The sequence below is a fragment of the Blastomyces gilchristii genome (assembly GCF_000003855.2).
Source record: "Blastomyces gilchristii SLH14081 genomic scaffold supercont1.13, whole genome shotgun sequence".
Taxonomy (NCBI): Eukaryota; Fungi; Ascomycota; class Eurotiomycetes; order Onygenales; family Ajellomycetaceae; genus Blastomyces; species Blastomyces gilchristii.
In genome coordinates, this window is record NW_003101670.1 from 1,187,460 (window position 1) to 1,201,782 (window position 14,323).

Here is a 14,323-nt window from a genome sequence, read left to right on the forward strand (position 1 = left end):
TGTAGCCCAAGCACCAACCAACGTAGCGTAGTAGATGTATTTTAGTGTTGTACCCCATCCCGGCTTCGCAGCCCGATCCGTGGGGTATCAGGGTTCGACAGTACCGTACGGAGTGCCACGAGGAGAATTGACAAGAGATAGAGCGCTTGCTTGTTGATTTGATAACAGGTTTTAAGCACGGCTAATCTCTTCAGTTTTCGTCATTAAAGGTAGGTACTGCACATACTTGTAGCCTACTCAAGGACAATCCCCGCAACGTAAAATATCGGCCAGCGTGAAGACAGCTTTTTCATCTGTACAGAGTATTATTAAAACAAGTTTGAGACAACGATGATCGCGCGCGCCGCCCAGTATTTATCTGACCTTCATAATTTGCTGATCTCAGTAACTTCCATCTTCTTCAAAGTTCGCAGTTGATGACATAGTTAAAACATTTTAGACAGATCACATCCAAATCCTGCTGTGTTGAATCTTACATTTCTCGCCCACCACCTTCCTCTGGAACCTGTTGATTCATTCGATAGCATGCACAATAATGAGGAAAACAGTGGGGCGGATGAGAGGCGTTCAAACCAACTCTACGGCGTAGTTCGTGTGTTGACAGACCAAACAAAGGTTGGCCAGCTGAATTTTTGGTGTCAGCGGCACTAACGGCGATGCAGCCGGCTGATTCATGGATGACTTTCTAGCCGCCACTTGTTAGAGACAATACGATTCCCAGCGCCACGGAGGGAGCGATGTTGCCCCTGAAATCGCCCAGCCCCTAAACCAATGTTCGGGGGAACAGAAAACGCACTAGCCCGACCAGAGTGGTATGGAACCCGCAGTGGCTCTTTTCGTTTTTTCTTTTCCTTTCCTTTCCTTCTTTTTTCTTTTTCTTTTTCTTTTTTCCTTCTTGGTGGTCCTTTGGAAGTTCGTGGAAGCTATATTTCAATACATGGGTAACTCCGTACCCTTCCCCGTACACTACGTATACAGCCGTACATTCTTTAGTAGAATATCTAAGTAGGAAGCATATCAGCAGGTACGTAAAATACATATCTATATATGCCAGGTGTAGGGTTTAAGAAAAAAAAAACAATTCCAAGGCGAAAGGAAGAGCTGAATTCTACATATTCAGTTGGTAAGTCCAATGGCTAGCAAGCATATCACATAAACGCAACAGAACACCCTCAAGACCTGAAGGTTCAACAGCGCATCATAACTTCCTCGTTCCCCAACCAAACCATCCCGTTACAGATTTGTCACCTCCATCCTCATTTTCTCTCTCCTCCTTGCCTTCGCTGGCCTTCTTCTTGGGCCGCAAAACGAACTTCCACGTCGTTCCCAAATGCCACCGCTTCGACTCTACGATCTCCAACCCGCTCTGTCGCACAATCTCCCCTATATCGCGATTCCACCAGCACCCATGTCGATCAGCATGGGCAGCTGCGAGATCATCAAGGAGTTTGTTGAGCCAACGGTAGTGTGAGCGGCCGTGCTCTAGCAAGAGAATCTCCCCGCGCTCAGGCTCGACTAGTGTCCCAAGATGAGTAAGGTAGGACACAGGGTCGGGGAGGGAGCAGAGACCCATTGTCTGGATGACGGTGTCGAACTTGCAAGATTGTTGTTGAGCGCGTATTTCGGGGGTCTGTAAGCTTATGGCCTTACTATCTTTGACATCGTTGTTACTGCTATCGACGCTGCTATGCCGTGAAAGCTGTAGTGCAGCTGTATGTGGTGGGGCCGGAATAGGGGTCATAGCATCCTGTGCCCAAAACGCAGCCAATTTGAAGCGCGGATACATCTTTTCAAACTTCTCTCTGGCGATCTCCACCATTTGGGGGCTTTGGTCTACGAATGTGACAGACCTGCATCCCTGAATCTCAGCTTTGCCCTTCTTGTCCGTTCCGCGTTTCTCCCCCAGGGAATAGTATTGCATATTTCGCCCCGTGCCACAGGCAACCTCCAGCACGTTGCCACGCGCTCTCCTAACCAGCTCCTCTCTCTTCTTGCCGACGCGCATGATCCGCTCTGCCATTTCTACCTCTGCATCGTAGGTGGGAGCGGTTTGGTGGTACCGATCCGACACGTCGTCGGGCACGGAAAGTGTTTTGGACTGTTTCACTGTTCTGTCGTAGGTTACGTAGAGATAGGTTCCATACGTCGAAAAGAAGAATGCGGCAACTGCGCATACAGTCAAGCCTTTTGGGTTTATTGATCTGGCACGCGGTGGTGCGGCCTGCGCTGGAGCGGGCTGGTAGGAAGGCCTATTTTGCCGCACTCTGTTATAATTCTCATCAGCATCATACCTATATGATGAATAATTTGGGTTAGATGATAGGGGTAGCTCGTAGATACATCAGGGGCCACATTTGAGGAGATCCATAGGTGCTGAAGCTAGGAGAATGATATAAACAGCCATCCAGCACACAGGCCTAATAGAGTGCCCAGATATAGGAAGTTATTATGATGCAAAGCTTTTGCAAACGCAATCTGCTACTGACCTTTGCGATGGTGCCATGGGCAGTTGCTTTGACATTCCTTTGGTCCTTGGCCCATTCCCGGGTTTCGGCGGGCGCTTTGTATTTGGAGGCGAGACCATTGTTTTTATTTCAGAAATCTGGACGCTGGTGAAATTTTAAAAACATGAAAATGTTTGGGTATATAAAACAGAAGCGGCTTGGAGAATCCGCGCATGCAACTAGGCTCGGAAGCAACACGATGTCCGCAATGGCGGCTGAATGAACCCTAGAATAAATAGAGATAAAATAATAATAATAAAAATAAAAATAGCAAATAAAAAGGAAGAAGAGAGTATACAACAAATATATACGTGAGATCCGGGTTGGTTAATTTGAAGCTCTTTAGCCTTGGTATATTAAATATATGAAAAATATTTTTTCAAGACAGATAGATTTAAGGATCATAAGCTGGGCATCCAATGGAAGCCAATTCAAAATATAGGCGAAAGGAGGAAGTAAAGACAAAGATATAAATCCCAAAAGAAACCTGAGTATCTTCCAGATATCATGCCGCCAACTGGAGATGTTCTCTGCTGTCCACAGATAGTATATAGGATGTCAGAGAATTTGATGTTGCGGCGGTCCCAATATCTCGGCAACAAAATGCAATGTGATTGGTCCAAGTTGTCCTGTAACCGATTGACCCTAAGGTTACAACAGTACTTTTACCCTGTCAGGTTCCTTGCAGGGACAATTCATAAACCTGGTATGGCGAGCAGTTGTAGGTATGCACTCTTCACGACTATGCCACCACGGCTGCCTGCCATGGATATGTTTCCTAAAAGCGTCTGGGTTAACCGGCGACGCCCTGTTGCAAGCCCGTATAGACAAAATTCCCGGGGCCGATTGTACGCGGCACCAAACGATGGCAAACGCCCAATCTCCACTTGGCCGCCGAGCACCCCATCCTTCTGGGCCTTTCCCACATCGCTGTAGCCGAGCATCGACTGACCACGGTTAATTGTGTGAAAAGGAAGTGAAGAAGACGACGACGACGAAGAGCAGGGGATAGAAGGCTACAGGACCTGAATATGGCAATAACAAATTCAGCACAAGACATGATTACCGGATCTGAAATCCCGCTGCCGGATTCTATCATCGTTGTTGGGGGCGGGGTGTTTGGATGTGAGTGAAAAAACATATTCCCATTGGGAACCCGAATTGGCATTGTCAGCTGGATATCCCTGTTTGTAGAACAGCTCTCTTCTCTGTACTCCCTCCTTAAACCCAATGAATAGGCATGGTTTTGTTTGGGATCCATAGCAAGTTGGGGGAATCTGGAAAGCCTGATCTGACCGGTTACAGTGTCCACCGCCCTCGCCCTCTCCGCCCGCCACTCCGGGAAAATCACACTCATCGACTCTTCACCGACGATCCCAAACCCCCAGGGCTCCTCCGTAGATAGCTCCCGCATTGTGCGTGCGGACTATGCCATTGAGGCCTACACTACTTTGGCAGAGTCGGCTCTTGAAAAATGGCGCACAACAGACTGGGGTCAGGAAGGTCGATATACGCAGAATGGCCTCGTTCTGGTGTCATCCGGTGATCAGTTCGGCAGGGAATATGTGCGGGAGAGCTACGAAAATGTCAAATCTATAAATCCCGATGTTGTTGAGAAGCTACCTACGAGAAAGGATGTTGAACGGGTAGCACCAGGCTACGGAGCTGGCCTTCACGTCTCGGGGGGATATGTGAATTGGGGATCTGGATGGGCCGACGCAGAGGCGTCGGTGAGGTTCGCTAAAAAGAAAATTGACGAGATGGGCAAGGTGGAGTTTCATACCGGCGAAGTCAAACGGATACTATCAACACCAAATCCAGGTGATGGCCAGAGAGGAGCTAAAAGAGCAGCTGTTGCTCCCTCCGTACGGGCAAAAGTCACCGGTGTTGAATTGGCTGATGGCACCACCATCACAGCTGATCTAGTCATATTAGCTACGGGGGCGTGGACGGGCCGTCTAGTCGACCTCCGCGGCAAAGTTGAAGCGACAGGCCAAGCACTTGCCTATATACGTATTTCCGATGAAGAGCAAGCGAAGCTCGCAGACATGCCTACTGTCATAAACTTTTCGACGGGCATGTTCATCATCCCGCCGCGCAACAACATGCTGAAAATAGCGAGACATGCATACGGCTACCGGAACCCCAAGCGCGTGTCAGTTCCCGGCCCTAGCCAAACAGAGACGACGATCGAGGTCAGTCTTCCTGAGGCAGACGTCCCACTCCCAGAGGAGGGACAGGCCGCATGCAGAGCTGCGCTGAGGGAAATGCTGCCGGCGTTTGCGGATCGGCCATTTGAAAAGACGCGTGTGTGCTGGTATTCGGATACGTAAGTAACCAGGCCCCTTGTCCCCCCAATCCATCCAACACACCATCTCCATAAATATAATGGTAATAAACTTTTACACACATCTTAATCCTAACCCCATCCCTTGCCTTTTTTTGCCACCCATCAGACCCAAAGGCGATTTCATAATCGACCACCACCCGCATTACGCCGGCCTCTTCGTCGCAACCGGCTGCAGCGGCCACGGTTTCAAGTTCCTTCCAGTACTTGGTGAGAAAATCGTCGATGCTGTCCAGGGTCGCTTGGATCATGACTTACGGGAACTGTGGCGTTGGCCTGGCGCCATTGGCGGTGCGGAAGGTGATGATGATCCTGAGACTGCTACCGTTGTGTGGACGGAGGACGGGAGCAGGTCCGGTCCAAAGGGGTTGATTCTGATGGACGAGTTGGCTAAGGGGAAGAAGAGGGTGAGCAAATTGTAGGTGGTATGTAGGTAGGTTTTCCTGATGTTTTTGTATACTTGTTTTGGTTTTATTTGGGCTTTATATCTATGCCTTATCGACTTTTGTTATGCGTTCGTTGGTTGCTGTTATTGCCTTGACTTCTCCTCTCTTTGGCGCCTGAAATGAAGTGCATGAATCAAGCAGACTGTGGTTGAAGGGTGATTATAGAGCATGAGGATGTTATACTGTAGAATGTAGGTGGTAGTAGGTGGGTCTCCATTTGATTGGTAGATATAAATATATATGTTATTTATTAACTTGAGTGGATGTTGCACCTTGGATGGGATGTTTGGGATAGGAACAGCCAGCGTAGTGAAAGGGCCAGGAAAACAAGAACAAAATAAAATCAGTCTTGACACAAGGCGCGTGTGGATAGACATGGATGGGATGGATGGATATATATGCGTAGGGATACATAGCCTATCTACCAGAAAGCCCTCAAAAGTTTAACAATTAGATAGATCTTAGACATGTCACTAAATCTAACGATTCAAATAGTTAACAAAAGGAGACGTAAAATTTTCAAATCATCCACCATATTAGTTGATTTATTCATATTCTCCAGTTAAATTTATTTTTTGCTAAGCAATCTTTTTATTGCCATCAACCTCCAATCGGCGCACCCTATATCTCTCCTCCTCTGGCACCAGAATGCAAGTACAAATGTTATTCAATCGAAGAGGCGAAAATCGAAGATGCAGCAGTGAGGAAACGTGATGAAGAGGCGACGTTTTGTTTAGGGCAGGAAATGGCGGAAAAAAAGGCAAAAGGTAGGTATGTTCATGGCCGAAGACAGACCTTTTAAATAGAAGGGGATTTCAATTTATTTTTTAAAAAAGGAACAAAATAGAAAACAGGCGAATCTAGAGTTTGTAAAATGAGTCACCGTCTCCCACATGTCGATGGCGACAAAACAAGAGGGATAACGTAGAAAACCGTACCATTTAGAAGCCTCGTCATATGGTATGTGAGGAAGGGAGAGAAGGAGAAAGCATGATTAAAAAATGGGAAACACACGTTGAAAAGAAGAAAAAAGAGAACAGAAGAACCCATCCCATTAATCTCGAATATATTGCGCCCGAGCGCCCCACCCATCAGGTCTGCGGGGGAAAAACCGCGACTTTTTCTAATGTGTACGTAGTAACAGAAACAGGAACATTGATAAAAGACACTTTGGAGCCGTCAAAGGAGAAGGCAAAAAAAAAATAGAAGCAATTCGCTATAACTCCATGTAAATGCATGACTGGAAAACACAGAAAGAAGACAAGCAGTTCCTCCTCCGTTAATGGTGGCGCGGTGGGTGTGGGAAATTTTTTTGTGGTTTAGTTGAGCAAAGCTCAAACCAGGGATTAGGATGTCCACCACGCAAGGTGGGAACTACGTGATGCATGCTCCATCCAACCAGAGAAGTATGGTCGACAAGAAAAACTGTTAATACAAGGTGGTAACGGATGTTTTCAGATAATGTGGTGCGTGGACTTGATGTAAGGAGGAAGTAGCAACGAATTAACCTTTGCGGAAGTCTTCGTAAGGAGCAAGTTAGTATAGGGAGTGAGTAGTATTCAAGGATAGAAGTGTCCAAACACTTACCAGCAAGGACAGGGTAGATCATTTCGAAGGCTTGATAGATCTCCTCTCGTACTTTGGCTCCCGTCAAAACAATCTTGCCGCTGACGAAGATCAGTAGGACAATTTTCGGTTTCATCATACGATAGATGAGGCCAGGGAAGAGTTCAGGTTCGTAGGAGCTGAAATTGTGATGGCGACTGGCAAGTCCCTCCAATCGGATGGGGAACTTAATATCGCAAGACCCAACAATGTTCTGGATTTTGAAGTCCGTAAACTTCGCATTGAACCCCAGCTTCTGGATGATACGAGCATATTTTCTCGAAGCGAGCTTGGAATCATCTTCAGATTTCGCACCGGTAACGACCATCTTACCCGAGGCAAAAATAAGGGCGGTGGTCTTCGGTTCGCGAATGCGCATGATGACAGCAGCGAAACGCTATATAACATGAATTGTTTTAGCCATACTTTGTCATGGCTAAATAAATTACACCTCTCGCAAGCCAAAGGGAAGCAAGGAGGAAGCAAAAAAAGGTGCGTTATATCAGTACCTTTGGGTTGTATTCCGCATTTCTAGCGTGAAGCGCAATGGTCTTCAGATCCAGACGGCAGTCAAGGTTGACTGTAGCAACAATGTTTCTTAAAAAGGCCATGTCTGTTCAGCATTCTGGTAAACCAGAAGGACATCAGGAGCTATACTCACTGTAAAGTAGGTACAATACCGCTAACTCCAGGACCGGCACCGGCTCCTGGAGTTGCAGCAGGGGTTGCGGGTGTCACCCCGTTGCCGGTAGTGGCATTTCCCGCCTGTAGTTGACCATTCGCTTGTTGCAACCCGTGTACCGGCCCTGGTTCCTTCTCTGATGATGGTGGAGTCAAGTCACCAGCGCCGCCTGGGAACGATAGCGAAGCTGGAGAAGTAAACGCCTTCGCCTGCTCTGCAGTCGAGGGATGAGTGGTAAGAGAATCCATATTGTGTGGGATATGATTCGAGAATTGAGTGTGTGCAAGGATGGGTCTGGTTGCAGAACGATCTAGAACTGTCTATGGATTGTGGCGTTAGAGCACTGTCTTTTCCCGAAATGTAGCAGTAGCAGAATCCACAACGTAAAGCAGGCTTGTAACGACCGGATGCCCAGTTTATCTTGAGCTTCATGAAAGGACCGGAGTAGGTGAACAAAGTAGATTTACATGTGGATTGAGAAGAACAGCAAGCTCTTGGAAGTAAAAAGAAGGCAAGGTGTAGAGGGTGGTATTTATATGTGGTTGCGGGGAAGCAAAATAAAGGTGTGGCTGTTGTAGTCAAAATGGAAGTTGAAAGTGAAGTGGGAGCCAGAAAGGGAAATGCGGCTCTGTAGAAGCCCAAAGAAGAAAAATACACATACCGTTTGGATCTGCGGGAGATAAACAACTCAATGTCTCCCCCGACAATAATACAACCAGACGACAACTGTGGATGTATGCTGTGAGCGATGCGCTGCGACGAAGCCGGATATTACCACTGGGCTCCTCTTCCGCTTTCACGATGTGTCAAGTGATGACGTGACGGATGAGAATTGCGCAGGAAGAACGAGGAGGCAAGGTAAGATATAACCGTCCGAATTCGAGCGGCGAAAACCAGACAGATAGCTTGTCTGGATGCGCACGGAGGACAGCGAGAGCTGTATCAATGTCGAGACAGTGCCAGAAAGCCTTGACAAAGCAAGCGGTTTTCGATAGGATCCAAGGCGGCGACGACAGTATAAAAGTCGCAAAGTCGCAGAGTCGCAAGCAGAGACAGAAAGATTAAAGAACTAAAAGGAAAGACAAAAACAATGAAATAATTAAATATATCACTGGGTGTGCTAAGACGACAGTCGCAGGGTGGTGACCCTTGACAAGCGAATGCAGGAGCTATCAGAGACAAAAGGTACCGCGATGGCGAATGATTTTTTTTGATCTAAATTTGTTAAGGAGCGCGTGTTGAGGATTTTCGCAAATACCACGCGAATGAAACGAAAATAAAAAGTAGAACACCTAAGATAAGTTCCGTTCGTTCCCCCTTTCTTCTTTCTTTCCTTGTTTCTTCTTTCCTTGTTTCTTTTTTTTCTTTCTTTTTTTTCAATTTTATTTTTGGGTCTTCCGCTTTTATATATATATGTAAGGTGTGACGGGATAATTTTCTCGTTAAGTCCTGGCAACTACTCCCCGTCGCGCTGTTAATGGTTTTGGTGCGAGCTGAGAATGAATAGCCCTCCGTCACTCTCTGGAATACGAGGTAAGGGAAAGGGGAAAAGGAGAAGGGAGGAAGAGTACGGCGGAATCTATAGAGGGGGGCGGAGAAGCGGGGGTAAGGAGGGACAGAGAGAGGCGGACCAAAAGGGAGGTGATGTTGACGTTCCGGACGATGCCAAGAACAGAGCAAGACTCCAGACGAGAACCAGAAAAGTGGGAGGACGCCTGCTTTTATACTGCGCCCGTTTCCCCGTCACTGTGGTCACGCTGGTCCTTGGCCGCACGGCGTTTCGCTTGTACACACGCCCCTCGCCACCCCTTACTGTGGCGCCGCGGCCAGGACTGTCATGGCCTCCGCCTGCAATAGCCCAGCAGCACTGGTCGCTGCGCTCGTGCTGCTTCAAGCAGCGTCGTTTGCTTACCTCATTTGGTCACCCCTCTTGACCTGCCAAGACACACTATCCACTTTTGCAGTCAAAGTTACTGGATCGTCCGATCAACGAGCGTCAGTCGCACCAATCAGCGGCTTGATCACCTACATCATATTTTCAACCTGACTGCAGGGTTTTTTCTGATGAGGTGCTATTCCGCTTTCTGGATTGGTCCGGCCTGTATGAGTCAGACCCACACCGTCCATACTTGCTAAGGACAGCATTACGTCCTGGACCCCGTTCAACGTATTACGCTGTATTGAGCCACAATCTCTTCTCAACCATGCAGCAGCCGAACACGTGCTGTAATGATCCCCTGTTTTGAAACCGTTTACTCTTTGTAACTATCAAAATACTTCCTCTCAATACCCAAATCAGGCACGGTGTTTCTCGGCCCATTTCCTCGCAACTCTCTAAACTGCCGCCCAGGAGCGCCAGAGAGGATATCCGGCCGTTGCTGCTTTATTGCCGCACATCTGGAACAAAGGGGCGGCTCCTGTTTGGGTCTTCTTGCTTCAACTTTTGGTCGCGTCAGGTTGGCCTCTGTGCACGCGTACACGCACCAATGAGAGCCCGTCTTTCGTAAAAACTCATCGATCCTTCCCAAGGATAAAAATTCAGACTCAGCTCGGGCAGTTCTTTTCACGTGAATTTTTCTACGTAAACGAGATCGCTGTTGGCTGTTATTCATCCTTCCCTCAACTCTCCAACAATGTTGGAACCATTTTTCCCATGATATCGTGGTATTAATATTATCGGACAAGGGAGCCATCTTCAGGTTGGCTGGTGCCTAATAAGAAGCCTAACAAACCAACACCCATCACAACCGCGAGGCTCTTGTCAACGCTACAAGGGGATTGGGAACCATGTGTTAATTCTTCTGGTTGGCAATCTTCCCGGAAAGAAACAGCCTCCACACGCACCCACTCGCGAAACGGGCCCCAAGGCTGGGTGAGCAGTGGCATGAAATACCACAAACGAATTACATGGGAATACATTTAGATCATGACTTAACAAAAATTAGCTAACTGTGCGCCCTAACTTCGGATCAGTTGTCGCCCCAAGATTTCTATTATTCTACGGGTTAGGTTGGTATACAATAATACAAGGGAGGCAATGACGGTCACACAACCCATCCATCCAACTTTCTCCTGAGTGACATTCAAATGGGCACGTACAGGTAGGTAACTGTACGTGTTGTGTACAGCGCATACAACTGCACAGCCGACCGCTCCTGCAACCACCCAGACGGACAACCCACCCCCAATACCCCTTTATCTTCAGGGGACCAACCACCGCTCAGCAACAGGATTAATCGCCAAATCAACACCCGCTGCAAAGAAATAATGAGTGGAAATAAATACTTGGCCATTTGCTGGGGACAAGATCTTTTCTATAAGTATACTTTTCGGTGAGCAAGTTTTGGTTTCTCTGATGATGGGAACACCATTACTTCCAATTGCGTATTGCGCGATTTTATTGTGACTTTCAAAGTATCTATTTACTATATTTTCCTCCGGTTGGGGCCAAATTAACCTTGGAAAGAGACCTTTTTTATTTCTATATTTTCTTTTCTCTTCTGATTTAATAATAATAGTAACCTCTAGCAATGCAAGTTTCGGAGCTCCAGCCGTTGCGCGAATTTGTCAACTCCGTGACTGCATCAGGATTCCTGTTCCGATGCTTTCTTTTTGCTCAGCTTTACTTTTTTTTTTTTTTTTTTTGCAGAGAAGTTGAGGTCCAAAGGGGGGAAACCTTCTCTCTAGATTCCAGCTTCGTAAAGAACTTGGAAATAATTTCATGCTGGAGACCAAGCTTGACGCTCGTTTCTTTCTTTCCTTTTCTTGTCTTTTTTTTTTTTTTTTTTGTAAGAGAGGTAGCAGCCGAAAAACAATATCCAACGTGCGGTTGAACCAAAAATTTCGGAAGTTCAATCCAACTTCTTGATGCACCCTAGGTACCTTTTTCAGAGTACGGAGGGGAAAAATGATAAAGGTAGGTAGACATACCATACCTGCCTTTTACCAATTTCACGCATACTCCGCCTAGGGGACGTTTTGGCTCATATAACATAGTTGACATGATGTGTCGGTACGTGCGTTCAGATCATTTTAAACGTGGGATATTCATGTCAGCGATTGGAGTGTCATGTACCGACATGGCCCCAAGTGCCTTGTACATATTGGTTATCTCCAGCAATCGGCGGCCCGCTGATTGTTTACCAATATCCAAGCGCCCTAGTTCCCGTGAATGCGGCTATGACCATATGATATAAATTTTCTCCATGGTAGGAAATCATCGCGGGTGAATAATCTTATCTGATCTCATTTATTGTGAAGTTACTGGTGAGAGTGGTGAGAACCCAGACGAGAGACCGTCCTCACCACAAGTTTTTAATGAAAGTTTTTAAGCAAGGCAAGGAGAGATGGTTCTGAAACCAATGGCTGCCTTCGCCTTCCTGTTGACATTATGGACTGACATTTTGGGATTGGACTTTAGGCAAAAATTGTATTTATTTTCGTCTGGTGTAAAATGCTTTCTGTGCTAGGAAAAAGGGGGAATTGATGAGAGATGATGTAATACAAGGGCGGCCGACCGGCGTTCGGCGGACAGTCTTGGAGGATAACGTTGTTGTGTTGTGTGTGTGTAATCTATCTACGCGAGTTACACTAAATGGATAGGTTGGGGTGGCACGTGACTAGGGTAGGTGTAGTAATCACCAACACCCCCCCTTGCTACACCGTGGCCTATAATAAGCCGCCACCCGGGGCCTCCCTCATCCTCAAATCTTTCAAAAATGCAATAATAATTAATTACATGAATCAGACCCTGATTTCCTCATTAGGAAAGGCGTCCGTACGGCAATAACTGTAAAAATCAAGAAATACATGCAAAATCCATTGATCTGCTGTATCATCATTATCATTCAATCATTTCTTTCTGATCTCTTTCAAATCAATTCTTTTGACAAAATCTTCAAACACAGGCTTCGCCAGTGGCTTGGTGAGCCTGTCAGCTATGTTCACTGTAGAATCAACATGTTTCATCATGATTTCCCCTTTTTCAATCAAATCACAGAGAATATGATATCTAATCTCAATGTGATGTGACCTTCATATTAAGGATTTCCTCTTTGCTAGATCAATTGCTCCCTTATTATCAACTTGTAGATGTGAGCATATTTTCACTTTTCCATCATTCATCAACCCAGTGTCATATCAACCGCTCCACCACGAACTCGCTCGATTTTTCGAATAAGAACCCGCCGATAGATCCATCGAAAAGCCCTCGATCATACGAGCATTTTGACCCCATCGCCGACCGCATACCCCGTGTGGTGGTGGAGTTATCCAGCCAAACGTGAACCAGACGTCGTTCGAAACTCCTGTGTGGGATTATCCCCCATTCTCCCCTACCACACCACAACCCCGGGCCAAATTGCCATACAAATTGTAAGGTGAAGAGACCTAGCCATATGCACCAATCTTCTCGATTTTGGAAGATCCCTGATCTGTAGTTGTGGAGATATCTGAGGAGCGACCTCCACGAAAACCCTGTCCATCTTTGATATTCCAAAACACCAACGCCAAGTCCCACCCTCGTACCGCCCTTCCTAATCTGGCCCATCCCTGGCAGAAAAATACAAAAAGATACCTCGGCGATAATATCAAGCACATAACCAACAGCCACTTCTGAAGTGCAACCTCCGCGGTCTGTCTTCAGTGTATCTAGACATCAACACCAAGTCTCACCCTCGTACCATCCCTCTCAATCTGGCCCATCCCCGACAGAAAAGTACAAAAAGATACCTCAGCAGCTGTACTCAATACATAATCGGCAGACACAACAACTATAAAATCAGTATACTCCAAGGTCTGACTGAGCCTTTGATCCCTGCACAGTGAGATATATTAAATCTAGTTTTAATACCTCAATATTCAATAGATTCTGCAAGAGATTGAGAACAGCAACACTAGATTTCTATTGAATTTGAGAATTATCTCTATATTGATATAATCATTGACAAAGTCTTCTATTTTGAGATATAAATAACCAGTTCCTCTACATCTCACTGACAATATTTATATTATCATATAGAAACAGACTTATATTCTCTATAATATCAAGACTCTGAAGAGAGAAAGTCTTGATAGAGAGTATACAGTAGTACATATCTTAGCAGTTTCTATCTCATTCTTCTGCAGCAGTTAATGCAAAAAAAAAGATCTTAGAAATAGTTTTTTACTTCTCTTGAAAAAGTAAGATGTTTTTCTCTGAGTTTTATACAATATTCTTACAAAGAATTAAAAACAGAGTTATTTTCTGTCATAATTTCATATTCTTTTAAGTAAGAATTACTTTTTCAGTAACTGAAGAGCTTTCATTAATACTTAATTCTCTTTTACACTCTTTATTGACTGATTTGAGTTGTACACTTGTTGTGTGAGGAGAATTGAATAATTTAGAATAAAATTGAATAGTTTTAATCAATTTCTCTGCAAAAAATTGACTTATTTTTTGTCAGTTTTTCTCTCAAAAACTGTCATATTATCTGATTTATTATCAATTGATATCATACTTTTTCTCACTGTATTCTAAGAAAGAGTTTGTAAAGATTTTATTGATTTATCTTAAAAATCACTTTTAGTTTATTAGATTCTCTTCAAAAATCTAACCTAGTTACTGAACTAGTGTGAAAAAAATCAGGTGTTTTATACACAAAAGTCTTTCATTCTTCTTTTGAAACAGTCTGACTAACTTTTCAATTGAAAATAGACTAATAAATCTCTCAACTGAAACAGTCTGACCAACTTTTCA

At 45.5% G+C, this 14,323-nt stretch overlaps 4 protein-coding genes across 5 annotated transcripts; 1 reads left to right on the plus strand and 3 right to left on the minus strand.

Annotated features, from left to right (window-relative positions):
• Window positions 1-709: 709 nt before the first annotated feature.
• Window positions 710-3,402, minus strand: BDBG_06355 (ubiquinone/menaquinone biosynthesis methyltransferase). The gene is made up of 2 exons (XM_031722577.1): window positions 2,487-3,402; window positions 710-2,264 (listed from the first exon to the last, which is right to left on the minus strand). The coding sequence occupies exons 1-2, from the start codon at window positions 2,582-2,584 to the stop codon at window positions 1,199-1,201; spliced, it is 1,164 nt and encodes a 387-aa protein (XP_031579381.1). The 5' UTR covers window positions 2,585-3,402; the 3' UTR covers window positions 710-1,198.
• Window positions 3,168-5,859, plus strand: BDBG_06356 (fructosyl amino acid oxidasesarcosine oxidase). The gene is made up of 3 exons (XM_002623462.2): window positions 3,168-3,629; window positions 3,810-4,833; window positions 4,961-5,859. The coding sequence occupies exons 1-3, from the start codon at window positions 3,536-3,538 to the stop codon at window positions 5,271-5,273; spliced, it is 1,431 nt and encodes a 476-aa protein (XP_002623508.1). The 5' UTR covers window positions 3,168-3,535; the 3' UTR covers window positions 5,274-5,859.
• BDBG_06357 lies at window positions 5,078-10,862 on the minus strand. Of its 2 annotated transcripts, none has more exons than XM_002623463.2 (6): window positions 8,246-9,302; window positions 7,564-7,900; window positions 7,412-7,499; window positions 6,885-7,299; window positions 5,312-6,817; window positions 5,078-5,241 (listed from the first exon to the last, which is right to left on the minus strand). In XM_002623463.2, the coding sequence occupies exons 2-5, from the start codon at window positions 7,830-7,832 to the stop codon at window positions 6,801-6,803; spliced, it is 789 nt and encodes a 262-aa protein (XP_002623509.1). In that variant the 5' UTR covers window positions 7,833-7,900; window positions 8,246-9,302; the 3' UTR covers window positions 5,078-5,241; window positions 5,312-6,800. The 2 variants fall into 2 exon arrangements, with proteins under 2 accessions (XP_002623509.1, XP_031579382.1); XM_031722578.1 differs by having other exon boundaries at window positions 5,095-5,241; window positions 7,564-7,904; window positions 8,246-10,862.
• Window positions 10,863-12,718: 1,856 nt separating this feature from the next.
• Window positions 12,719-13,160, minus strand: BDBG_17372 (uncharacterized protein; the record flags this gene model as incomplete). The annotated part of the gene is made up of 1 exon (XM_031725108.1): window positions 12,719-13,160. Exon 1 carries the CDS (start codon window positions 13,130-13,132, stop codon window positions 12,719-12,721), a length of 414 nt encoding a protein of 137 aa, XP_031579383.1. The 5' UTR covers window positions 13,133-13,160.
• Window positions 13,161-14,323: the final 1,163 nt, after the last annotated feature.